This window comes from Aythya ferina (assembly GCF_964211825.1).
Source record: "Aythya ferina genome assembly, chromosome: 4".
NCBI classification, from domain to species: Eukaryota; Metazoa; Chordata; class Aves; order Anseriformes; family Anatidae; genus Aythya; species Aythya ferina.
This window is the reverse complement of record NC_140300.1, coordinates 64136970-64164784: the sequence shown is the minus strand read 5'-3', so window position 1 is coordinate 64164784 and position 27815 is coordinate 64136970. Positions and strand designations below refer to the sequence as shown.

The 27815-nt window shown below is 43.9% G+C and overlaps 1 protein-coding gene across 1 annotated transcript in view; it reads left to right on the top strand.

The window, feature by feature from the left end:
- ADGRL3 (adhesion G protein-coupled receptor L3) overlaps positions 1-27815 on the top strand; it is a 519229-nt gene that overhangs the window by 334206 nt on the left and 157208 nt on the right. The window contains exon 8 of the mRNA XM_084516776.1: positions 17949-18749. Within this exon, the coding sequence (XP_084372902.1) occupies positions 17949-18749 (801 nt within the window). The remainder of the gene's footprint in view (positions 1-17948; positions 18750-27815) is intronic.

The window sequence follows — 27815 nt, the reverse complement described above, 5'->3', positions numbered from 1 at the left end:
CGAGAGCACCATATGCCCTGGTGCTCTCCTAGAGATGTGAAGGACAGCAGCACCCTTGGACCAGTTTCCAAAGGGGCCGTGGCTCCAACCCCATGTTGTTTCCCTGCATTTGGTGCCCTTGAGCAACACCCCCCTTTCCATCCCCAGCTGCCTCAGGCCTTCTTCACAACAATGTTTCAGCACTGGTGACCGTGCTGGTGGCATCTCAGCAGCTTTTACTGCTGGAGATGAAGGCTGTTTCCTCCTTGGCTGTTCCCGTTCCTGGGATGGGTACCGTCAGCAGGTCCATTCACAGACAGCTGCTCCAACAACGGGGTGCCTGGGGGAGATGCTTCAGGGTCTTTGCCAAGCATTGTGGTGACTTGAAGTGTATCCAGAAGGCAACTGGCACTTTGTCCAGGGCACAGACCACAGCCCCTCCTCTTGAGAGCTGACGTGTAAAAGGGAGCAGCTGTGTTGTGATCAGATTTAACCTCCTGGTGGTTGTCACATGTGTGGCCTGTTCTGGGAGTTCAACCTTAAAATGGCGGAGGCCAGGCTTGGCTCTCATAGGGAAAAGAAACAAGCTGAAGAAGACAGAGAAACATCCCACACAGGCTTTTCTTCCTCCTGCTACTCAAAGAACCAACCTTTCGGAGTTGAACATACTGGGGAGTCAGTCGCTGGGAAGTGCATGGGCAATTTGCAAGCCCAACAGCTGAAAACAATTCTGTAAGGTAAGAAACGTTTTCAGTCCCTTCAGTCCGGTTCCCTCATGCACAGTCTTTCTCTAGTCTCACCTAGGCTTTGCTGACAACAACCAGCAAGCATCCAGGCAGGCTGCAAGAGAGAAGATAGCTCTGAGTTTATGGAAAACACATCAAAGGCTTGAATGACAGCAGCTGAATCTGACCCCTCCATGCTCTGCCCTGAGGAAAGTGATCCACGAGAGTTCACAACACTGAAGCTGCAGGACTAGATGGACAGAAGAATTATCCATTATCCATGTTTCTATGATCTCTAAAAGGAATTTGCCGTGGTGTGATCCCCCCCACCCTTTAAAAGTACCTGGCAAGGCGTCCTTGCCATCTTGCCTGCAACACACTGGAAGGGTGCCAATAGCTGCATTTGCAGTTACCATCTCTTGAGGAAAGGATCCATGGACACTCCTTACCCTTGCACTTGTTTCTTATTTGATATTTGACTATGGTTAAAGCCCTCGAATCCAGGTTTGGCACTATTTCCTATCTCTTCCATGGCTTCCTTGAGTGACCTTCAGCAAATCAGGAAATACTTTCCTGCCACTGTTCCCAAATGGGAATCTTAGTCAATCTTTAATTAACCCTGGCTATTTTGTTTGTTTAGCTTGCAAGCTGTCGAGAGAGCAGTCTTTTCTCACATTAGCAGTGGACCATTGCCTGTTTCCACTCAGGCCCTGGGGCATTGCTATAGGAAAAGTACCATCAAAAGCAACAGTACATTTCCTTGCCTGTTATCTTCGCAGCTGTGGCAGTCACACCCCCAGTGGAAGTGCTGTTGCTGGCTTGTTGATCCACAATTTGGGATTTTTTTAATCCCAGCATACATAACAGGAATGCTGAGAGAAGCAGTTTTGCAACATCTGTGAGGCTTGTGTTTAAAATAGGATTATGAGGAACAAAACAAGGTACATCCATGAAAAAGCCATCTTTCTTCACAGCAAAACCGACTGTCTTAGGGGTTTTTACTTTTTATTTAGTGTTGATATTGTTTTCGTAACTTTTACCAAGTGAAAACAAAATACCTTTTTATCTCTGAAAGCCTTTGCTTAGGAGAATCAGCATGACAAGTTGAGACTATATATATAGTTCTAAAACTAGTTTTTTTTTTTTTTTTTCAGTGCACATAAGTCATGAAGCTATTGTTTCATCTCTTTTCTTTAGGAAAATGAGCCTTGTTCTTTTTGGCTGGTATTTTCTCTCTCTATTTGGTTGTGATGCAATCAGAGACGACCAGAATTTTAAGTAGTGAAACAAGTTTTCAAGAAGTTAAAATTGCAAGTCCAATCCAAAGGGTATGTGGCTTTGGAATTAAATTATTATTATTATTTAAATATTTTAAAATACCTAATTTGGTGTGGGGGGTTGTATTTTGCTTTTAACTTACACATAGTCAAGTTTCACAGCCCCCACTCCCTCAAAAAAGAGAGAGAGAGAGAAAAAAAAAGAGATTGTAATGTGCTCCTGCAGTTTATTCTGTGAATGCTTTCTCCTGGCTCCACTTGTGTTTCAGGAAGGAATGATGCATGTTTAGCAAATGGAGGCCTTCTGTGGGACATCCAGGTCTCCAAAGAGCTCTGACGGTACTGGACCTGTCATCTCAGTTTTTCGTTGAACAAACTTCTCCTGTCCTTGCGTTCATGCACGGCTGTGCATATGTCAAACAATTTCACTTCACTTAATTCGCTACAGATTGTGCTGTGAGCACCTGGTCCAGTTTTCCTCTGACTTCGCTGCATGATTTGGAGCAAACTGTAAAATCCTTTTTTTTTTTTTTTTTTTTTCTTTTTGCAGTAATAGTATTCCTAGAGAGTTGTGAACTCAGAATTGCCGCAAGCAGTGAATTGGATACCTGACAAATGGCCAGTGTGCAGGGTCACCGATCCTTGCTCTGACAAGGCTTCAGGGTGCTGACATTTGTGTTTGCTTCCTTACCTGGGGATAATTCTTACTCGGGGGCAGTTTTGGAGGGAGCAGCTGTGTAATACCTAGTTCTAGTATTTTGCAAAGTCTCAGAGAGGTCTTCTGGAAGAGCTGGAAGCCAGCAAAGCGGGCTGTTCCCAGTTTGCATTTCTTGCCTGTTGGTCATGAAAAGAGCGATGCCAGAGCCTTGTCAGGAAGGTTCCCAAGGCTTGAAACCAGAGGCATCTGCTGGGGTTATGAACTGCTTAGCAGCCTGGCTTGGTGGCGGGGGGTGCTGTAAATTGATCGGCTCTGTCTTTACCTATACATTTTGCAGCTGTTGTGGGGAACACTTTATTTGCTGCACAGCTGCGGGGGTGAGAGTGGCAGATAAGTCAACTGGAAGAGATGGATGTGTGGTCACATAGGCAGAGGACAAGAAAGCGTGGGTTTGTTTGGGCTCTTCTGGATGTGCCTTCCTGCAAGAGGGCTGTGGGGATTTCTGTGGGGATGGGGACGTCTTTTCTTCATCTACCGCACCCTGAAACACAGTACGAAGTGAATGAGGAAGCCTAAAGAAAGCATGTTTGTGCTCATTTTGTATTCCTTTCCAATGGTGTGTTTCAGTGGCACGTGTTCTGCTGGATGAAGTCATAAATTATGAAAAAAAAAAAAAAAAGTCCTAGACTATGAGATGGCCTGGCCTGAACACTGCAGCCAGCGCTGGGCTCCTTTGCTGAAAGCCTGGCCCGGGATCATCAAAAACTGAGTACACCACATTGCTGACATGCATGCCAAAGGGCAGGATGGCTCTGCTGCCTCTTCCTCCTCCTCCTCCTGTGTCAGCTGTGTCCCCAGCTGCTTGTGAGCATGCAGAGCTGGAGCTGACCCATTCATCTTCCCTTTTTCCTTCCCCTGTGTCAGAGTTTGACACCAGGACAGGCAGCACCAGCTGCCAAGAGCCCCCTCCCTGCCTCCCGTCACCCCCTCCTTGTTGTTTCAGAGAAGGGTAGTCTCAGCCTTTCTAGATAACGCATACACTTTCATCCTTCCTCCAAGTCTCAGGTCACACAATCTGGTGTTATTAAAAGTCTCTGAGCCTCCAACACACGAGGTGAAAATACCCTAGATCAGACGCTGAAGGAGAAGAGCAAGCGCTGCTTTTCTGTGCCATTTTCTGAGCATTTCAAGATGGGTTGGACTTCTGTTAATTTAGAGGAATGCCCTTAAAGCCAAGGAGCAGGTGTTCCACCTCACTGGGGCCAGTAGAGCCATCACAGGAGCTCTCTTGTTTTTCTCATTAGCTTGGTGACAATGTGGTAACATGCTGATAGTTCGTAATATTTTTATAAAAGTAGGCATTTGTGAAATATCAGGCCACACGAGCTTCTTCTACTAGTAGGGTGGGCTACCCACAATCTCTAACTCAAGTCACTGCTCTTGCCTTCAACACCTAGGATTTCATAAGCTTGTTGAGGCCAAAGAGTAGATCAAACCTTTGGATTATGCCTACAAGTGATCTGAATTTTTTAACAATTCAATGATTCTGGGTCTCTGGGTTGTGTTTTCTCACCAATCTTAATGGTGATGCTTCTTAAACTGTTTCACTTCCAGCCTAGCACAGCATCTTTTCACCAGGTCATCTTAGGTGACCCAGTTGTGCTTGGGTTTGGTCCAGTTCTTCTCAAATGCCCAGCTTCTTCCTTTCCCTCACACCCCCAAGGTTATTTAGTAGTTTGGTGGCAAGATGCGTCTTCAGAAGGCTCTCCCAGGAGACACTGTAAGCTCTGTTTGTGCTGCTCATGGGCTTAGGCTCTAATATGTTCCCATAAGATCTGGTAGATGAGGCCACGCAACAACAGAAGAGGCAGGCTACAACGAAAGGAAAAGGCTGATGTCCCATCACCACTATCATATAGGCATGGCCCTGCAGACGTCCCTTTGGGAACCTCCAGCAACGTGGCCATTTCATTCTTGGGTTTTTCCTCATCTAAATTGTCCAAAAGAGAGATTTCAAAAGAGAGAGCCTGAAGCGTGCATAGCCCCAGTGTCTGGCTTTGTCCCTTTGACCTCTTAGGGCCCCTCTTAGCCCTGTTTCCTATTTTCAGATTACTAAAAGCTGGGCTGAAAACTGAACCTCACCCTTAATTCTTTTTCCAGTTTGAAGCTAGCAAGATAAGTAAGTGTTGTTTTACATAAAAACTAAGCCTTAGCAAAGTGGACAGATTTATTGAATTACCTCATAGCAAAATGAGTGTGTTTCATTGTCACATAATTTTTTCTTTTTACTCCAGTGAGATTTTTTTTCTTTTTTTTAAATCTATTGATGCCATGGTGAAAATACTGCATTGGCTAAGAAATAGAGAGAGGGCACCACATACTGACCGCTGTAATAACGTACACCAGTAAATATTGTGCAAGAGCTCAGGGATCCTAATTTCCGAATGTAAAATATATTAGAAGTTAAGCTGTTGCAAAAGCGCACAAAAGACTTTTCTGAACCTTCATAAATTCATATGCTTTAAATTAGAAATAAAATAGTCTTTTTTTCATTAATGGTGAAAATGATAGGTCTTAGTGGTGCCTAATATTCAGTTCATTGCAAATAGTACCAAATTTCTACGTATTCACCGCATATATTTTATTGCTGTAATTTGTGGTTCTCCCAAGCAGAATAATATTTTTACTTCACCGAATATACCAGCGCAAGTTAAAGGTCTCAGATGTATTCCTTTAAAGTGACAGTTCCATTCCAGCTAGGTCCCTGCTTTATATCAGCGCTTATTCATTAAAAAACGACGTATAAAATGCAATGTCATCCTTCTCAGTCCTCGGCTCGTACGGTAGGGACCCAAATCCTGAAACACAGAGAGTGCTTTTCTTTCCTGCATGGGCTCGGGGCACGCCTTTGGTGCGAGCTGCCCGCCGCTAACGCGTTTACCTGCGTGCTTCGTTAAGTCAACACATCCCAACGCCAACCTGCCCCAGCTCCGCCTGTGTGGCAGCCGCCGCCGGTGGCAGCCTGGCTGGTGCAGCCTCCCCCAGAGCACCGTGGGGACCCCCGCCAGCCCCTGGCTCCGTTTCTGCTCCTTCGTCAGCTCGGCAAGTATGCGAGGGCTTTCTGCGCGCTCCTGCAGCCAGTGATTAATGAGTTCTTGGCGCGGCGAGGAGACAAGCGGAACAGAGGTAAGAAAGATGCTGCTGCACAGCGGAGAAGAGGGAGTTTTGCTCAGCTGGGGTTGGAGGACGCCCCGAAGTTTAGTGGAGGAGCTGCTCTGAAGCGGCACGTTTGGTGTTGCCTAAATCTGCATCCCTCAAGGAGGCGGTTGTGCCCTTGCACGTATGCAGGCATGCCCGCAGCCTCTCCCATCTCCCCAGCACATCTGGAGCAGGACGTGGGGAAAACCACGGGAGCCTGGCCTTTCACCTTCAGCAGGACACGATCTCCTCTAAAAAAACCTGCATCTCAGCATAGGTTTTGTTGCTGAGAGCTGGAGGAAAGCAGAAGATGAAATGAAGGCTCCTAAGCAGCAATACTCGCCTTGGTGATGTATAGCTGGATGTGGGTGTCAGACTATTGCTGCTCCAGTGATTGTTTCTTCAGAGCATTTTGGGAGCGTGCCTTGAAGCCTAATCTGTGCCAGTACCTAAATGAGTGTATGTGCATTTGACATGGTTGGCGAATTATTTCAATCTTAAAATATTGCAAATCACTCCTGTGCATATGTGTAACTTGGGTTCATTACTTACGCCTGAAAATGCTAAAAGTTATGCCCTGATTTTTTCCCAATTCTTCTTCTTTTTCTTTTTTTTTTTTTTAAATGGTGCATGTTGTTAACATTTGCCGCGCAGCTTGTAAAACCTTGTTCCAAAGCACCAGTTCCGACGCCTCCTTTCTCTGCTCTTCACTGGCTCTCCGTAGCAGTTGCGGTAAAATCCCACCTCTCCAGCTACTTCGTAGGTGTTCCCCGATTCAGAGAGGAGAAAACAAACGCGTTGGTTTATTGCCCGGTTTTGTGGAAAGACTTTTCTTGTTTTGATGGGCATTTTACTCCAGCATCCAGTTGGAGACACTTAAGAATAAGCACTATTGAGAGAGGCAGCTGATGCAAAATCCGTCCTCACGGTTTTCTCAACAGCTGAAACGAAGTGGTGTTTTACCTACCAAGCATTATTAAAGGAAACTCAGCCATAGCAGCCGGTGTCAGCAATATGCCTCGCAATCAAACAAGAAATATGGTAGATACTCAAAGACATGAGATAACTGCCAAGGCTTATTGCAGAGCAAAGAGCTTTTCAAAAAATGTTTTCTCTGAAGAGCATCAGATTTCACTCACTTCTCACAGCACAGACATGCCTTGGCAATCATGATTAGCCTCATTTGGGCCTGTGGAATCCATTATTTTATAGCTAGTCTTGGAACTGGCAGTATGACAAACAGTTTATTCCTCTTTGGAGAGAAATCTGACCAAAAGACACAGAGCTTCAATTCAGCACTCCCCCACCTAGGATGTTTTCCCTTCCCGTTTATGGCTTAAGGCAAGGTACCTAACGTTTGCCTTGATGGCTCTGTCAGGCTTTCAACATCCCAAATTTATCTCACGCCTGGACGAGGACAAATCTTTAATGAATATCAGGCTTTTGTTCCTTTTTTTAAAAGTCAGACAAGGAGGGTTTGCAATTAATCTGGCAAAGAAGATATAAATAGCTATGCAAATAATAATTATCTGAATTAGCTACATCTGCCCTGTTGCCAAGTGATCTTTCAGTGCTTTTAACATCGCAGGAGAAGGAAGGACTGGGGTGGTTTTCTGGCCCTGTTCACCCAGCCCAGTTACAGGTGGACTGAATGACCAAGACCAGTAAGACCTAGACTCCAACTTGCTTATGAGAGCTTCCAAGGGTTAGATTGGCTGTACCAAGCAAAATTATTTCTGAAAAAGCTCTTTGTGGGGTTTTAAACCATTTTTTGTTGCCTGTGCCCCATTTCTGAGTTCTCCTGGGCTGAGTGGGCAACAAGGACAATGAGGTGCACCGTGGGTTGTTGTCCTGGAAAGCTGCATTCAGCAGTTCTGGAGGACAAAACCCTGCTGCCAGCATTTCTTGATCCACCTCCACATGTGCAGAAGCCTTTCCCGATGGCAGGGAGCAGCTCGGTGCTCATTTTGTGCCCAGACTTTTTTCAGAGGGACACTAAACATTCTTGGAAAACGCGTGGCTATCTATTTTTTTTTTTTTAACCTGGAGCTGAAAGTAACGCACAGCAATGCCTCTCTCTTTTAGAAAGCAGCTCACAGCCCAAATGAGGTTTAATTCAAGCCTTCATCTCAGGGCCCAGATCTCCACCTCTTGCTCTTCAGAGCCTCAGGGCTGTGTTGCAGAAGGCTGCTGGGTGCTCGGCGTAAGACTTGCCATTGACAGCAGCAGCCAGCTGCCGAAAAAGCCCTGCGGACACTCAGCCCTGCAGTGCTTACATCCCCTTCTGGATCCGGGCTTTCTTTTTTCTTTTTCCTTTTTTATTTTATTTTTTTATTATGGGAGAATGATGTCCAGGTGGCTGATTCTGCTGCAATTTAATAGCAGCTCACTCATCTGCTGTCATGCTGGAAACAATATGAGGCCAACTGCCAATGGAAGTTTGGCTGAGTGACTTGTGGCTGTAATTGAATTTCACACAGTATTTGTACGAGCCTTTTTTTTTTTTTCTCTCTCACACCAACCTCATCTTGCTGCTGCTTTTTAATTGCTGAATTTCAAAAGCAAACTGCAGCGGGACAACGACTTGGGATTGTTGCAGTAAATTAAGAAGTTGCTGCTTGTTTTTTTATGTCATGTAGAGGTAACAGAAGGATGCGTGACAGCCATAGGGTCACACTAGAAGTCTGTTTGGCTTGTTTATCTGTCCCTGATGATGAGCAGTGGCCAATGCTCGTGGCACTTCTCAAACCTGGGAAAAGTGGTGGCCGTGGTCATACCTAGGCAATGGAGCAGCCCTGCCCCGTTTTGCCTGGTTATGTCGCTTCTTCAGACAGAGCAGAGAAAATTAAATGATTCACCTCTGACAAACACAGTGAGTAGCATAAGCAACCTTTTTGTCTCCTGAATGCCTTATCAAGGATGAATTGGGTTTTCAGGCTTCTTTATCTCTAGGATGGCACTCTAACCATAAAATCTCACCACAGAAGAGATTTATACACATTAAAAAATCAGATACTTCTTCTGAAGATGAACTATGAATATAACAATACCTGCTACTTTTTTCTTTTTTAATATATTTTTATTCAGTGTAGTATATTTCAGGGCTCATTATACCTTAAGTGAATTATCTTTACTTGAGCAAAAAATATTTACCTCTTGGATAATACATTTAGAAGCACAGCACAATCACATTCAGCATCTGCTGAAGCTGATGAAGTGGCTGCCTCTTCAGGGGAGCCAGTCACTGTGACTGCCACCTAGAATAATAACAAGAGGAGAGAGTCAAAGGAAGAATAGAAATCATTCAGAGAATTTCAGGAAAGCTGAATGTTGCAAAACAGTTGAGAACTGTCTCACTGATTTCTGCTCTGCCAAAGGACATAGGCTCTTGCAGGGCTGGGCACGTAGCAGGGGTTTTACTGTTTAACCCCAAAACTCAGAACCCAGAAGTTTCATTGGCTTCCTGCAAGACCGATGCTTGTTTTTTTTTTCTTTTTTCTTTCCCCTTAACAAAATATTTAAAGGCATAACTTTTTGTGTGTTTTGGTACCTAAAATGAGGAAATGAAGTCATAATATTTAAGCTCCTAGAAAATGGCCTCGAGGGGACAGTGCCATGGAAAAGCATTTGTTATTTCTTGGGTTTTGGGGAGAGTCCACGTGAGGGCTAGGGCCCCCGATGCCTGTCATTCATTATACAAATCTCTAGCAAAAAGATGGCTTCTACCCAAAAAGTCCAAAATTTGATCTATAATGCACAAAACAATTTTGTAGGAAGCTATAACTTTTTTTTTTTTCATCTGGCAGAAACCTCTGGTGGACAAGAGTTAATGTACATTAGTGGTTTCCTGGGTCCTGATGACTGTAAGTTATGCTGACGTGTGTTTTAACATTAATAATCCTTAGTATTATTTTAGCGAACATCTATTAAATTTAGTTATTATGTATTAAAAAGCAGACTGAAAGCACTGACATTTCAAGCAAGCCCAAATTAATGGTTTGAAAGGTTTCACAAATTTATCAGACGAATAAAAATCTAAAAAAAAAACAAATCCATTTATGAAAACTGACAGCTTTGATTTCTGCAAATCCATAGATACCATATTTAAGGATCTCATTTAGGTTGTGGCTTGTGAAAGCGTTTATGGATTATCGACGTTTCTAATCTCTGTAACTTCACAGTGAAATTAATTAGGAAGCGATAATTTTGGGAAGGCGTTATATGCGGCCCCTGTAACACAAGGTACTTACAGAGCACCTTTGTTTATGGATGCCTGGGTATTATATGAAAAATATAACGTGGAAATGGAGCAAATATTCATCCCTTTTATTAAATAAAGGATTAGCACTTTACTTGCTGTGAAATGCAAGCACTTCTGCTGTGCAGTAAGTCATGATTGCCCAGCTTTCTCCTGGAGAAACCATGGCTGCTCATGGCTTGGATGGCTGGACTGTTTTCTGGGTAAAAAAACTGGGTGGCCAGGCCCAAAGGGTCATTGACAGTAGAGTTAAATCCATTTGGTAATGGTCACAGGCGGTGTTCCCTAGGGTTCAGCGTTGGGGCAAGGGGAAGAGCAGCTGGAAAAAGTTTGAACCTGAGCTCGCAGAACAGTTTTGGTCGGGAGGAGAAAGGCAGGAGGGAGGCTCAAAGCTGTGTGGGGTTCTTTCATAACAGGAGTTGGCAGCTGCGAGAAGGTTAATTAACAGCAATAATTGATAAGAATAATCTATTCATTCCTCTGGTTGGAGACGGGAAGTCTGTGTGCTTTACATTCAAGTGTCGAGTTGCTCCTGGGCTGCTAAGGCAGGTAACGTTAATGGGGCCTGTGCCCCCAGGGGAGATCCCCCAGGTAAAGCAGTGGCAGGGCACAAAGCACAATCTGTTACGGATTTATTTACTGTACCTCGCTAAAGGAACCTGACATTGTTCTTGCTCTGAAAGGTAAGGGAAATGATTTCTAGTAAACCTGTCATGTTGAGGGCAAAGTAAAAAAAGTGGTAAAACGGAATCAGGTGGCAAAAATGGGAAGGTGGCAACCGTACATACCGTATTTGCAAAATAGTCTCAGAAATCCTAATTCCTCCATTCTCTCTGATTGCTCCTGAGCCTACACCCAAGTGAGCTTCTCTGGCTGCACGCTGCAACTTTTCACAGGAAAAGCTCATAAAATTAAGTGCTTCTCGGGGGCAAACAGGGCAGGAGCTAAGGGGGCAGCTTGGTGAGGAGGGAGGTTTGTGTCTTCCGTAGCAGGAACAGTTGTACTGAAGGGACAGAGAGCAAAGACCAGCCTGCTACACACCGTATTGCTGTTGCTTTTCCTTTCCCCAAAGTCCAAATGTGGGCCAGCCTCCTGCTGGTTGCAGCTAGCTGCAGTGCCTGTGACTGGTTTTGCTCGTTATTAGGGTGTTGAGGGTGCAGCAGCCACCCAGCTGTGCTGCAGTGGGACCCCAGGCTTTCATATCAGGGTGAGAGAAATGGTCCAACGTGCTTTGTTTTGCATGTGTGCTGCAGGGAGTGAGCGCCGAGCTTGGCTATGTGGTCTCCTTTGTCATTTTAATTACGTGTCAGGAGAGCAGAACAAAACAGGGGCTGGTACTTGCGCAGTGTTTTGAACTCGAGGTTGCCAAAACAGCTTGTGTCATATCGATGCTGAGCTATCTATCTCTCTGACTGTTCTGGCAATCCAGATGTTGTGGTTTGTGTGTTGTTAAGCGCAAAATAATAAATAGTAACATATTTCCACTCTCTGGGTTTAGAGAGGTGTTTACTTTAGATCTGCTGCACCAGGGAACTGGCGAGAGGATGATGACCCTCCTGCAAGGTGCACACCCCAGTTGTGTTGCCTATGGTCTGTTGGCTGATGTATTCCCTTGGGAACCTCAACCACTTGTATAAATCATAGGGATTGGGAAAAGAAACCCCTCAGGAGCTTGTGTGCCCTCTTACTATTAGCATCACCGGAAGGACATCCTACCCAGCAGCAGATTTTCTTGTAGCCTGGAGTTTCTTTAGGACTGACTGCTGGGTCCTCTCATCAGTGACCCGCCACGCTGAACCCGTGCTGTGAGTCTGATGCTGGTACCATTTGTATATTGCCTAATTGTCCAGACTTCCCAGTGTGGTAGCTAAAAGGGAATTTATTGACGAGTGCTTTGGTGGACTGAATTTTGAACAAGTCTCTTGTTTTGGTATAGAAACACCAAGAATCCTGCGCCCGGATGCGTCTTCAAAAAGGAAGAGCATCTTCGTCTCTGAACAACTTCTCCCTGGGCATGCTTTGGGGTACTGTGCTAGGTTTGCAGGTTCCCAAACCTATTTCTGCTTGACCCACTGAAAGGTGTGTGCGTGCCGGGGAGAGCCATGTAAATTGGGAGAGCTGTCTCTGGGTGCTGTAGGGAAGCCCTCAAGTCAAAGGCTGAGAGAGTTGTGGCTGTTCTGCTGTTGGTCCAAGGAGCTGGTTGGTGGGGGCAAGAGAACAGCAGTTAGCCACATCTGGCACGGAGCACCCTCAGAATAGCTGCAATGCTGCGTCTTACACCACTAAGGTCAGCCTCAAAAAACTGTTTTAGAAGTCCTTCAATTTCATCTTTAATTATGTGCTTAATGCTGAGTCTCTGCATATTAAGTTTGACCTGGGAAGGACAGCAACAGGGATTGGATTTCGCTTACTCTGCTGTTACACATCTGTCCTGAAGAAAACAGCTGGCAGAGTACAGGGCACAACTTTTTGTTTACTTTTGCAGTTGCATTTAACATCCCCCCCTGCTCGGCTCATTTTTTTTTTTTCCAGGAGTTTTGTGCTCACGTTGTGGGTTTGAAGTAGTGCCAGGGAGCGAGAGCTCTCTGCAGGACCCTCCTGATGCCGCAGTGTGCTCGTGCCTTGTAGAGTTGAGTGCAGCTCAACGTGGTGGTAAGAAAATGAGCAGTTAACGTTGCTCGAGTGTTAATTGTGCCGGAAATTAAGAGCGTGTTTTCAGAGCCTCTCCCCGGCAGCACGACGAGTATTTAATTAATTTGTTTGTGTGATTTTCTCTGAATGGGTGGCAGGGAATCTGCCTGATTGCTCGGCTCTGGGCTCAGCAGGGGCAGGCTGCAGCGGCTGACAGTGACACGTTGGGCTTGGTTTCTCTCCCATCTGAAGAAATGGGTGAAAACCAGGGTGCGTGGAAAGTCTTGTAACCACCCCCAGCCTCACCAAGGGGTTCTTGATTTCCTTCCAGCCTCCCATGCTGTGGAAGCCAAAGGCACTGGCCTGCAAGCAGCATAGGAAATCAAGGTGAAATACCCGTGCTCTGTTCAAATGAATGCGCCGTCAGTAGTAGAAGCAGAAGGTCTCACTGAAAGAGAAATAACTACGTGTACACATTTTTTTCTTAGATCCCTGTAGGGGAAGATGAGGTGCCTCCTGTGCTTTTAAATGCTACAAACGGGCAATTCCAACATATTTTGGCATTGCAGAGGTGTAAAATGGACTGTAATCGGACAAAATTCAAAAAATTCTGTCAGTGCTGTGTACAAACAGGTTTGCAGTGGTATTTTTGCATAAATGAGGTGATAATCAGACCCTAATTCAACCCTTCCTTTGGATATAATGCAATGAGGTAAGCCCTCCAAGCCTTCCTTGCAACCTTATTGAATAACAGAACGTTGTCCCAGGTAGAAGCAGAGGAATTAGAGACATTTAAAAACATTAAGTCTTAAATCAGAAAGTGTGTATCTGGGATGCATACAAGGCAAAGCACCAAAAGCACCGTGCAGGAGCTCACCAAAACGTGCAGCGTGTCTGGGATTGTAACAGGAGTGGCTGTGGCACTGAGCACTGACAACACACCCAAGCTCTTCAGGATAAGGGTGATCAGTGCTTCAGGTCACCCAGCTGGTCGTGAATGTATTATCTCCCACAGAAGCTTCACTTTAGGATATTGCTCGGTTGTTGGAGTGTGTTACCAAAGCTTTTGCTCATTGTGAAACATAAATTACAGCCATCTACGCTGCCAGAGGTACAGTGTCCCATTAGGCCAGAAGAATTGGTGTTGGGTGAAGGCATATATTTGGACGGCTGTCACTACTTTCTTGCTTTTGCAAGGGATATTTAGTGTTTTTATTAATACCTTATTAACTGCGCCCAGCCACAGCCTGGGACAGGACGATTTGCAATTGCTTTGTGAGTTGCTCCAGTCACTGGGTCTGGCGCCTTTTAGCTCTGCTGGCTTTTCCCTTGCAAAATCAGGTACTTGCACTGAAACGTGTTGTCTCTGCTCACAAGAGCCCTGACAGCCACATGGGGAAAACATTTACCTTTAACCTCAACCTGTTACAAGGTAGAGAACAGCCTGAATCAAAGCCCAGGTAAAAAAAGACTGCTTAAGCTTGGAAAAATGTTCGTTTGGGGAGCTTCTGTTATACAGCTGGCTCTGGACACGCGCCTCTGCACATGGTGAAGTGCAGATCCACATGTCTAGCCAATGCATTTGCAGCCTTATCCTGAAATTATTGAGCCTGTTGATCTTCCATTTAGCCTGCAGTTTCCCATCCAAACGAACGAGACTTTGAAATGCGGAGGGTTTGCAATCCCAGCACTGGAGGACAGTCATTTGGCAAGTGTCTCAGTCTGGAAGGGGCCAGAGCGAGCTCTGCACAAGCGAAAACAAAGCACGTGTGCATACCTTTGCATTCCTGTCTCGCTTCTCTGAACAGAGATCTCTCAGCTGTCAAAACCGTACTGCTTTACTGGCAAGTTCTCACTTCTCCTTCGGTGATATTTTATGGGGCCTGTCTTCCCCCATAGCTTCAGGGATGGGGCCCTACAGAACCAGCACACCCGAGGAAGGGGAGTGCAGAAGCTGTTTGGGGGCCTCACCGTGCCATGTGCTTGGTTTTCTTTTCAGAAAAGCGCTGACACACACAACACACCACCACTGGTAAACGCAGGAGCGATATCCCGACATTTCAGTGTATTGCCATGAGGTTTTCTGTGTACCACTTGAAGGAGAGGCAGGTGCACGGAAAACAGCGCTGCTCCTTTGTTAGGCTTGTGCATCGTTTTCCAGGTTCTACCCTCCTCTAAAGAAATAGCTTTTTTTTTCCAGAGATTTGGCCATTTGGCTTGTTTGGCTGCCCAACGCAGCCTCGTGATGCTGTGCACTGCTGCCTTGGCATGGCTCATGACACAGGGATCCAAGCAGAGCACCAGCTTTTTGCTGACCCTCTGGCAGCATCCTGCCCTGCAGACAGCCAAGGATGGGGCAAAGACATGCAGGACCCTCATCCCCCTGGGATGCACACAGCTGCAGCCAGAAGAAGGGGTTGGTGCCACAACCACAGGGGGCTTCCAGATGACAGCCCCCAGAGCCTCTCACAGGAGGCTGTGAGATACAGAAAGTGAGCATTTAGAGATTAGTAAGTGCACTGCTTATATTTATTCTGGCTGCAAGGGGCTGTGTCCAAAGGGACACAGCCTCTTCTGCAGCATTATTATGCGTGGTGAATAATTCACAGGAAAAACATTCTGCAAGATGTGGGGTTGGGCTTTTTAAAGAGCGCTTAGATATTTTTAACTTGTTATCATTATCAGTCTTCGTACTCTTACTGACAATCATGTAAGTATTACAATATTTAAAATGTGTGTGCTTTTTTTATTATTTTTATTTTTTCCCAAGTCCTCCTGAGCTTGCTTCTCTGAGACATGGGACAATATTCTGCAAACATCTACCAATGGGCTTCATTTGACTCTCATAAGTTCTCTGTTAGTGTCATAAGGGAATATTCTTCTGCTTAATAAAGTAGGCATCTCTATCTTACAGGTTTTTGGCTAAATATATGAGGATGTGTATTTTATAATGTTTCTCCTTGGACGAGTTCATTCTATACATAAATCTGGATCACTTGTATTTCAGAGTATGGGTATTTCATTTTGTTCTGTGAACCTAGTCCAAGGCTGCTGACAAGGTATCTCAGAAAGTTCAGGGGGTTTGGTATGTCCCAAGTATTGTTTTTTTTTTCCTCTTAAAATATTTGTAAAGTTAAAATATGCCTGTATTTTGATCAGCTTATCTGCATATTATTCAGTGTATATGGGCGGAAGGGCTTTAAATATATATATATATATATTTAAAATGTTCACATAATGTAGTAGTATCTAAAGTAAATTATTAAATCTTCCTTTTCATATGAAAGAGGTAAAGAAAAGTACCTGGCCAATACAGTACCATTAATCTATTCTCTTTTCTCCTTTCTCTCTTTACTTCTCTCTCTACAATAGAAGTGGAACAAAAAGGTAATTAAATACCTTTCAAATTATATATATATATTACTTATGTATAGGCTAAGTTATTTAACAGTTTAACGTTTTAGTTGAAATACTCTGTCATTAATTCTCACTACTTTTTTGTTAAAGTTTATTTAGTCTCTCTGCTGCTCAACTTCACGAGATAACTCATTTTTGCTGAAAAGTTTTACCAGTGCCACTTCCTTTCATTAAATTTCTATTCAAAGGTTTAGATAATTCCCTTTTCTCCTGCCCCGAAGAATTCGGAAAGCACGCGTACATATGTATGTGCATAAGTATATCTAATTACGTTGCAAAAGCCTTTCAGAAATGGCACCCCTGTACCAGCTCCTTGGGGTGGTTACCAAGACTCCAGTAGAGCAATACGCTTTTACACCAGCTGCTAAATCTGATTTTCCTCCTGTTTCGCTCTCCAGCGGATATTACCAATTTCTGAAGTTTCAGAAATAATTGGTTAAACTCCAAGCAGGGAGTACAGATGTGGGATCCCATCTGCTGGCCCTGTGCTACCCTAATCCCGCGGTGGGATGGCTCCTCGTGGCTCCCCGCTGCCTATCTCATCGTGGTGGTTATTCAAGCTCACGAAGATCAGCATGACAACCGACCAACAAATATTCTCCCCCTGAAGCACGTGCAGCCCCTCTGGGTCGGAAGGGTGCTGACGTGGATGGTGAGGGCCAAGCAAACCTGTTTTGCCCCGCACCATCCCTCACACCCCGCTGTTGCCTCCCCATGCAGCCGGTTGGGCTGTTGGCCTTTCCATGAGTCCAACATCAGCCCAGAGCTTCCTCCCATGCCTCGGCCACGAGCCAGTCCCCCTCATCCACCCCCGAAGTCTGAGCAGCAAAGCACCCTGGTTAGTCCAACTGCTCCTCTGTGCTCCTCTCATGTAACAATAGCAGGTATATGTTCTTAAGTTTGAATCACTACTATATTTAACAGGACATTTTTTAACTGATTAAAATCTAGACCTTGGGTTCCTCTCCAGTGAACTTGATGCTTTTCCTTCTTTCCTTTCTTTCTTTGTTCCTTCGTTCCTTCTTTTCTTCCTCCCTTCCTTTCTTCCCTCCTTCCTTCCTTTCTTCCTTCCTTTCTGCTTTCTTTCCTTTTCTTTTCCTTTCAGCATTCATACATCATTCATTTTCAATTGTGTGGACTGCATGTTTTGTGTGTCCTGTAGCGGCTTCCAAAACCTCATTCCTAGTTACACTACTGGGCTGTAGTTGGGTATTCCCTTCCACTCCCTTTGCTTTAAATGCTCTTCTGAGTTGCTAAGGGATTCGCCTCTGCTTTGCTATTGGTACCCGTTAAATATTTAATATCACTTGGGCTATAAGGATGGGACTTTCTTTCTTTTATTTCCATTTCTAGGCCACTCTTCAGTGGGCTGTTCAAAATAACTATGTGGAACAATTCCCCGGGAGTTTACTCCTTCACCTAGTAGGTACAGATTCACTGCAGAATGTAATCTGGAAATACAAACCCAGAAATCCTTTGGGGGCACACACTCATTTCAGAGTTTACAAAGGCGAGCGGTCCAAGTAAGTACACCTGTAAAAATAGATTTGAAAAGCAATAAGAAAATGAGCCGAAGTTGATAGAAAAAGCAGAAAAACAATCCATTTGGTGGAGCAAGTCTTGTTCTAGAGACTTGGCCGCTGGAAAGGCTGGTCTCCAGTTACAAGTCGTTGCTTGTGGGTTTCCTCTGATCTCGAGTGTCCTCTACTGCAGACCAAAAGGCTGTTTCAGTGTTTGGGCCAAGCACCCCCGGACTGTCACTAACTTTGTTTTTTTTTGTTTGAAATTCTTTTCCTCTCCAACAGTTTTTCTTTGCCCTGGACTGCTAAAAGGAGTATACCAGAGCGAGCACTTATTCGAATCTGACCACCAGTCCGGTGCCTGGTGCAAAGACCCTCTGCAGGCATCTGACAAGATCTACTACATGCCCTGGACGCCGTACCGAACGGACACGCTGACGGAGTACTCCTCCAAGGACGACTTCATCGCCGGGAGGCCAACCACAACCTACAAACTCCCACACCGCGTGGATGGCACGGGATTTGTGGTGTACGATGGGGCTTTGTTCTTCAACAAGGAGCGAACCCGAAACATAGTCAAGTTTGACTTGCGGACAAGAATAAAAAGCGGGGAGGCGATCATAGCTAACGCAAATTACCACGACACCTCTCCCTACCGCTGGGGAGGCAAGTCTGATATAGACCTGGCTGTGGATGAGAACGGGCTGTGGGTAATCTATGCAACAGAACAAAATAATGGCAAAATAGTCATTAGCCAGTTAAACCCTTACACGTTAAGGATAGAAGGGACATGGGATACTGCCTATGACAAGAGGTCAGCTTCTAACGCCTTCATGATCTGTGGGATTTTATATGTGGTGAAGTCTGTGTATGAAGATGACGACAATGAAGCCACGGGGAATAAAATAGACTACATATATAACACTGACCAAAGCAAGGATAGCATGGTGGATGTGCCCTTTCCAAACTCCTATCAGTACATTGCTGCTGTGGATTATAATCCCCGGGACAACCTCCTGTATGTATGGAACAACTATCATGTAGTGAAGTATTCCTTGGATTTTGGCCCACTGGACAGCAGAGCAGGTAAGGGTTTCGATATTGAACCAAAATATAAACTGGGTTTTCTATTTGTCCACACAAATAAGGTGTCAAATTGAAATATGCTTCTGTGTTAATGGTCTGCCTGTGTTTGTAAATTTAGCCCCACCACAAGACCTACGATGGATATTCAGTCGTTAATACACACAGAATATATTTTTAATGTCTTAGCTTGAAACAAAATAGAGAAAGGAGTGTGCTACCCATAGCTAACCCAAAACAGTCTCCAAACGTCCGTGTTCTTTCTCACATCACAGGAATAGTAACACTATTTTCTTCTTAATTGAATTTTGCTCCGTACATAAGATCATCATCCCTTCTGCAGGAATTTTGGCAAAATGAAGCATGGAAGATGCTGTCACTGCAAACAGTGTGGGGCAAATTGCCAGCCAGTTTAAATGAGTTAGCTCCATTAAGCTGGGGGAGTCCGGGCCTTTTACAGAAGCCAACAATAATTGCGTACGTGAGCGTGCACCCACAAGTGTATCTCTAGAGTCAGGAGAGGAACTGATAACAAAATCTACCAAATTATTGGTTTGTTTCTCCTTCTTTAAAGTTGCTTTTTTTTCCCCTCTGAATTTCATTCGGGTCTATGTCTTTGAATACTTTCTCTAAGATATGAACATCCAGTCCTCAGAGGATTTCCAGCTTTCTCATGTGTTTTTCATGTCATAAATTACGCTGGTAATTACTTAGTTGGGTTATAGTCACTAAAGATTACCAGTTTCATCATTTTGCAACTATCGTGGTCACAGTTGCTACTTGATTAGTATCATGACTTAGCCTAAATTGTGGTCAGACTTGTTTGGTGGTGCAAGAATTTTCAAACTGCTCAATATTTTTCAAATGATTACTGCTATACATAAACATATTTTAGTCAGAGTTATCAGGTATTTCTTGTGGTGGACTGTGTATTTAGAAATGCTGAAAAAGGAATGTGAAAGAAATATAATGTAGACAGTAAACTACTTGGTTAGTAACGTGTTTATGCCAAAAATATTGTTTTTTGATAATAAGAAATGCTAGGAAGCAGATCAGTGGATTTAAAGCTTCAGATTGCCAAAAGACAAGCAAAGAGGTTTTTGCTGCTGAACTTTTCTTTTCCTTTGTGCAGCCTGTCATCCATATTAAAAAATAAAAATAAAATAAAAATAAAAAGAGATGCTGAAAGAAACTGGCAATATGAAAATCTGGGGAGGGGTGGAACAGAAGTAGTAAAAGAGCAGTGAATTTCCAATTTTATACAAAAACGTAAGGAAGAGGAGAAGAATATCGTGAAGAGGCAAATGAACAAACCCACGTGACTGTTAAGGGAAGAGCAAGGACCCTTTCAATGTTGTTGACCTCTGCAAGATCTCAGATGAGCAAAAAATGAAGTAATACTTTTCATTCTCCCAGCTTAATGATGAGCATGTACTTTCTGAGTGGTGGAGTGAAGCAGAGCAATTTGTGAGTTATTGGTTATCCCCAAGGACTGAAAATCAGTTGCATCCCTTATATTTCACAGGGTTTCTCTCCTTTTCAGTGAATCATTTACAGGTATTACAGTAGACTCTCTACTACTCGGGTTTTCATAAGGTGACCATTTTCAGTAATAGCATCTTTAATAAAAAAGCTGTAATCAATGAAAAACTCAAATCTGCACTTTTTTTGGTGAAAAAAATAAATGCCTTCACCACATCCCATTTTCCCTACTGTGTCTAAGCTGGTGAGATGTGAGGGCAGCTGAAAATCTTGCAGAGGTATGGAAATGTGTTAAGTGTAAGGCTTTGATGTATCCTCATGTCATTCTGTTTGCCCCTTTAATTTCGCCGATGTCTGGATGAGAATTTAAAACCCAAGAGTGACTATAATGGAAAGCTGAGGTAAATGTTTGCTTTTGATCTTGGAAAGGAGAGGGTTAAGCTGATGTCAGGGAATCTGGTAAGCATTCTCGGATGTTCCTTTCCTACATTTTTGATAGCTTTGTAATGTGGGCACGAAGCTGAATTTTACATGCATTTCTCTTTTCTGAAAATTGCTGGGATTTCCTGTTTGGCAGAACTGTGTTCGTATCCCGTTACCTCACTGTTTTACGGGTTTACAGGACTTCTGAGAGGGCTGCTCTGACAGAAAGTGAAATTTTCAATTAGACAACTCGAATGGGCCACGGCACTTCAAAGTGAAGAAAAATATCTTTGCAGAGCCAGTTCAGTGCTCTATTACCCCCACAGCCTGATTAGTGGGAACATTATTTTGCTAGTCAGTGAAACAGAAGCACTGATTTTTAGTTGGATAGGTGAGCAAACACTTGCTCGACACCAATTTCTTTTGTAGAGAGGAGCTGGTAGACCAGGTCCGTGTGATTCTTTTTTTTTTTCCTGAGGTCAGGATCCAACGCAACACATTTTATGGCTAATGTGAAATTTCATCCTGCGTTGCTCCATATATAATAGTAAATATATGGCTGGATTAAACCCATCATGGCTCTTCCATCAAAGAGCAGAACAGGAGCCAATGCAATACTGGGAAAGCAGTAAAAACCTAGGACATATTTTTTAATATTCTTTTATTTATTAATTCATTTTTATAAATAGTGGACTGTGGATATTTTCTCCCTCTTTCAAAATTGCCATTGCTTCTCACTTTCTTTAGAGCAAGGTAATGTTCAAAGAGAGAATGTTTTTTGCAGTTACTATCTGTAGCTTTACAGTTTGAGTAACAAAATATGTAAACAATATCAGCTTAATTAGAAAATAAAAGAACGATTGTAAAATTGATGGGTCAAACAAATTGGTTGTTAAAAAACAATTAAGGGTGAAGTTTTAGAAACAGAGCTCTTAAAACCAAAACATTGATCATAACAAGAAAAGTGATGTATTTAGCAACCAAAATAGCCAGTAACGTATTTGAAACATATTTGAAATCTCTAGTATCATGCATTTCAAGGATATGTGAAATTAGAAAAACAGGTGCTGGAGGGTCCAGTTCACTTAGAGTTAAACATTTTTAGTCTTTTCCCAGATTGTCCAGGGAACCTGGAAGGAGGCAGAAGTCTTTTGTCTTACAGGAAAGGCAGAGATCATATCCTCTTACTCTTCACAGTGATTAAACACTTTCTGTATGTTTTAATTAAAGGTCTGTTTGTTCAAGTAGGTTTGGTGCATTTGTGAGATCTTCACTGTCATAGAGCTTTTCCAACTCGTTGATTGAAAAAATGGGCTTTTATATCTCACAGAAAATGTGTCAAAATCAGGAGTTTCCATGCTTGGCTTCTCTAGCAGCTAAAGGTACAAGGAAAGACAAAAAAAAAATACTACAATCTTAGGTGAGCTACAAAGCTGGATTCATCTGACCTAGAAACAATTCAGGGCTCTGGATTGAATTAAACTAAGTGTTATTCTTTTTCAAAAATTGAAAATGGTGCCTTTTCAGGATTTGCCCCCCTTTTTTTTTTTTCTTTTCCTTTTGAATTTTTGGATTTGGCTGGGATTATTTTCAGTTATCACAAAAGCAGTTTTGAAAGCAAATACTCCTCACTGCCTGCAAACCCTCTGAAACCATTCACTTCGAGAAGTGAACCTAAAGGCACCAAAAATCTTTGAAGCATTTTTCCTTCAGCTTTTGGCCTCTAAAATAAGTCTTTTTTTTTCTTTTTTCTTTTTTCTTTTTCTTTTTCTTTTTCTTTTTTTTTTTTTTTTTTTTTTTTGAGGGTGTTTCTCAATAAATGCTCCTGAGTTCTTTTTTCTCCTTTTTTTTTTTTTTTCTTCTCTTGGGTAGCTGATCTTGAGTTTGCTGATTTGATGAAATAGTGAGAATAGCAATGCAAATCTAGAAGTATTTTCTGTCACATGCTTCGAGATGCTTAACGCAGAAGGTGTTCGGGTCGATGTTTTTTGTACCCCACTAGATGTGCAGAGAGGTAAACCTGCCTGTACTAACAAGAATGAAAAATTCTCTACAACCTAATCAATCTTAATATTCACCAGAGTTACCCGTTTTAATCATCACCCACTTGTGATAGAGTCTGCATAAACAAACTCAGGGAAGTATCAACAAATCCTCCTCTCCAAAAAGCTGAGCGCTCCGATCCCGCGCTCCCTCACATCGCTGCATACAAACAAGTGCCTTGTGGCTCCTCCACAGCTGCCAGCCCAGCACCAAATAGCCAATATCTTCCAGTGCCAGGTGGGCCAGAGGAAAAGTTTTATCTTCTAAAGGTTTGAAAACCTGTTCTTGTCAGGGAGCTCAGGATGCCCGGGTCCTTCAGGCCAGAGGTAAAGAGCTGGGAGCCCTGTCCCGTAGCTCAGCTGTGAAGAAGCCCAGAGCCAAAGATTTTCTCCCCGTGGTCTTTTTGGGGTAGATGGCTGCTCAGTGTGGTGTAAAACACCACCAGCACCCCTTGTGCCCACCCCAGTGCTGTACCCTGCAGGGATGGGGGCGGCTGTGCCGTGACACACACGTGTCACCGAGTGCTGTGGCACAGGGTCAGCAGCTGTAGCCACAACCCTTCTCAACCCCAACCTCCCTCTGATGGCACGGAGTGATTAAGAACCTGCCCTGAGGTGGTTTTCACAGTGTGATTTGTACCAGCAACCTTTTATTAAGGCACAGCCTGTCACTGCGTGCTGGGTGTTATGAAATGGCGGAGCCTGACAGGAGGGCTTCGGTGGAGGCCAGGGGTACGTGGCCTATGTGGGCAGGGCACGACCGTGGCTTTCCAAAGCTTCAGCCCCCTCAGCAGGGCACACATAGCTCCTGTGTGTTCACTGGGCAGCTGCAGCAAGGCCTTGAGATAAAGCAGCACTGAGATAAGGATCCCTACGTGCGTGTTTGGGATCCGGGTATGGTGGCAGCCACCTGCAGTGACACTTGGTGATAGCAGAGCTCTTTGCAGGCATGTGGATGGTAGCACTGGAGCATGAGGCATTGGGGAAAGAAGTGCTGCCCTCGTTGCCTGGCCATAGCTATCTTCTGCTGGAAAAGCTCCATTTAGGCCACTAGCGATTTTCTGTGGCAGGAAAGAAAATGCAGACCTCCTACTTTTGAGGAGACATTTTGTTCTTCCCATTAAGTTATGTCCAGGAGACCCTGGAAATACAATATTGGCTATTTAATGGCTGTAAGAAGTTAATAAATAAATATGCCCTATACATAAGAAAGATAGTGACATGATATAGGACTTATAATACAGCCTCTTTGTGCTTAAGTGGCTTTCCTATATTGCATATTAACACTGTGGAGTGCCAGTCCGGTAATGAAATGTGATGCGAGCCTTCCATCCATATCCATGATATTTTAAAAACCTCAGAGGGTGCCTGTCAAACTTTTATCCTTCACGTTTGTCTTTAAATATTGCAGGATGCTCTCTTGACGTGTGATTGCAACCATTTTATTCGGTAAGGGCGATGTGTTATTTTTTTTTTTTCTTCCTAAAGCAGTTTTACAATGCAGATAAGGTGAACCCTCCGTCCTTATAATATGCTAATTAAGTGCATTTGTGTCTTGGGTAAAAGATGTGGCGGTATGGTGATGAATAAGAACTTTAAACACATATGACACCTCGTTAAAATGTAATTTTCACATCATAAATCTGAGGCCTTTACTTTGACAGCTGAGTAATGTGGATAGTGGGCAGAGGATCTTGAACGTTTCAGAGCTGTCACGTGCTAATAGGTAGCTGAGAGCGGCTTCCTGCACCGCTCGCCTTTAATGCCATACATCCTTGCCTGGGAAATGCATCAAAAGGGCTGCCGAATCTTAAACCCCACTTGTGCACAGGATATGAATTGCTATCGCTCCGAGATCCCGGTGCGATAAGACATGCTTAGCATCTCTGGAGTTGAATCCAGGCCGCATTTTAAAAGGCCAGCTGAGCCCTTCGGGTGAGCAGCTTCTCCTGGCAGACAAGGGCCGTTTTTAGGGAGCTGCTGAGTGTTTAATTGCAGCTTCTCCTGTGTTTTTATTTTCCAGTTGCTTTCCTCCCATCTAGGAGCATCCCTAGCTCTCTCCCTCCCGTTCCTCTCCGTTGCTTACAGTGACAGCTGCTGGTTGCAGAGTGCTGCTGGAGGTTTTTGGAGAGACCAGCCCTTGCTTTCAGCAACCTTTGCTAATTCGTATCATGAATCGGAGCCTTGGCTTTTATCCTTCGATATTTGCACATACATGCCTGTCCCATTTATCCTATAAATATTTCAGTCCCCTTTTTGCTATTCAAGACAGAAAGACCTGTCTAAGTTCGGAGGTGAGGAAAGCAGCACAAAGACTCTTCATCTTTTATAACAAAGCTGGCATCTCAACCTACATTTGTTGGACAGCCAGTACATGAAGCTTAGAAGGACGGGGGATATTTCACCTAACTGGGACACACTGGGATCCAGAAGTGCACAACTTGGTTGTACACTTGGTTGTGAGGTTGGACTCGATGACCTTGAGGTCTCTTCCAACCTAGAAAATTCTGTGATTCTGTGATTCTGTGAACTCATGTTTGTTCAACAGTTTGAGGCCTAATCTCTCTGTTCGTTTTTGATTATTTTTTTTTCCTCTTTACAAAGCAGTGTTAGATTACAGAATAACAAAGCCTCATACCACTGGACACTTCTCTAAAATTACTGATTTCTGCCTTTTACCAAGAAAGCTGAAGTTTGAGCTCCCTCCTCTATCTTTTAAAAAAAAAAGAAAAGAAAAGAAAACTTAAAATGCAAGATTCCTCAGCTTCAAAATACTCCCTTTGTGGAGCATTTCATAAATATTAATACTGTTTGGTTAGCACAGCGGGAGTATCTTCACTGCCTCTCCAGTACGAATAAATATGTGGTTGCTACCTTCTCCTAAGTAACAACACACTTCTCTCCGTGGGTGTGGAACGGGAGGCAGCCTTACCATGCAGAGGCAGAGAAGTCCTCTTTGGGGCACCTCTTTAAGCCACCCTCAGAAGATGTTACAGCAGAACTAATCCCGTGGGGAGCTAAACTGGGCTGCTGCTGTATCTCTTTGGAGTTGAGTTGTTCCCGTTGCAAACCATATGGGAATTTGATATAAAATCTGCACGCAAGTCACAGCTCCTGTTCCCCACAGGCTGGGACGTGTCCGTGTCCAATTCCTGGGGGCTTACAAGCTGGAGTGCTTTGGGACTGGGCTGGTGGGTAGCCAGCATGGGTTGGCAGTGAGGAAGGTCAGTGAGAAAGAAGTGATTAAGCAAAACTTGACTTTGAAGCTTCAGAACAAAAGGAGACAGGTGATTTTTGGATATGCTGCTGGAGGTAGCGGGGTGGTCACAGAGGGAAAAAAGACATTAAACGTGTGTTAAACGGCATCTTCTCAACGCATTGCCCTCTCAACTTAGATTATAATTCTGCACCTAATTCCTCATGGCTCACCCCACAGAGTGCAAACACCCTGTGCTCCCTGCAGCTCTGCTCTGGTGTGGCTGCAGACCTACTCACTTGGCTTATGACATGGGGACAAGGCTTCCTTCCTCACGTGCCAGCTTTTTTTTTTTGCTTTTTTTTTTTTTTTTTCCTATGTTTTTTTTTTCAATGAGCAGCCTTTTTCCTGCTCCCCACTGAAAATACCTCCACCATGGCTCTCCTCGCTTGTCTACCACTGATTGTGTTTGTTCTGGAAATGAATACTGTAATATTTTTAGCACCACTTATTAAGACTCGTCTCCTGAAGCCTTGTTCAGCGTTGCTAATTAACTTCTTCAGTGCCGCCAGCGCTCTGCAGTGCTGCCATGCCAGGTTTTCTTTCCTTTTTTTAGGTCAAAAAAAGCTGATGCAGATGCCCTGACGCTTTCTGCTTTAGAGTCAAAGCAAGCAGAGGATGCAAGGGATGCTTTTCAGGATGCTGGCCTTGATACTCAGGTTAAAGAGGAGTAAAAAAGCTCTTTAGGAGTAAGCCACAAGATTAGTGAACCTTTGAAGGAGGCTTTACAGAGCCTTCTCTTGACTTGAGGAAGCTGTGATTTAGCATCCCCACATCCTTCAAATGTAGCAGCAAGTAAACTTTCCAGACACCTACGGTATAACTGTAGGGATGAAAAGTACCCAAAGGATATAGGAGAAGTGGAAATGTCAGCCTAGTACTCAGAAACCCAGCTGAACTCTCGTGGTAGGGTTGGACTGATGGCTTGATCACAGGAAAATTATTGAATTTACGTTGAACATGCAAAAAGAGTTTTTGTAGTTGGTTCCTAGATCTTCATGTTTCTGGAGAAGTGGGACCAGCCGTGAAGGGCTGTGAAATGCTAGGCAGTGATGCTGTCAACACCCTGACATGGGAAGACTGGCAAAGCCTAGAAAAAAATATTTTTTTTTAGAAAAAAAAAAAGGACACATTGAAGTATACCTTCCTGAAGTGCATTTTGGCATAGTGATTATGTTAAATCAAGAGAATTGGTAATAAAAAAAGCAAGAATAAAACAGTGTTCATTTTTGGGGGGTAAGCAGTCTTCCAAGCGTGTACAGGCAAAGGTTAATACAACAAAAAAAGTTTCTGGAACAAAATCCCGAAGATTTTGGAGAGCCATTCTTTAGATAAAGCCTCCAGAGTTGGTGGGAGTCTGGATCTGGACTTCAGGAACCAGTCCTGGAAGGAATGGGCACTTTGACTTCCTAATTCGTGTCTAAATCAGCAGAAGAGGACAGTATAAATTGTAAGCTGAAACAAACAGTGACTGCCCATGTGAAGCTGAGTCACGGTATCTGCCCTGCATTTTTGTTCCGAAAAGGCTTTTTTCAAGGGTGTGCTTGTGATCAGGGGGCAAAGCAGATGATGAAGGCCTAGGTGAAAGAGACGCGTCCATTAAAACAACACAGTGATTGTTCTCTGCAATGGGATTTCTTCACTGTAATAGGATTTTTGCTTGATTAAAATGCGCTGAGAGGCAACAGGACTTAGGGTACATTTCAGTGAAACATAAAAGACAATTTAAAAGGACTGGCACTGAATAAGCAAATGTTTCTTGTTACATACCTACTCAGGTCTGTGTCCTCACAAAGTACCAGATGCTTCAGGCTCAAAAGGGCTGGGGGAGAGGGAAGCAAAGAAATAGCAGTGTTGGGCTGGGAC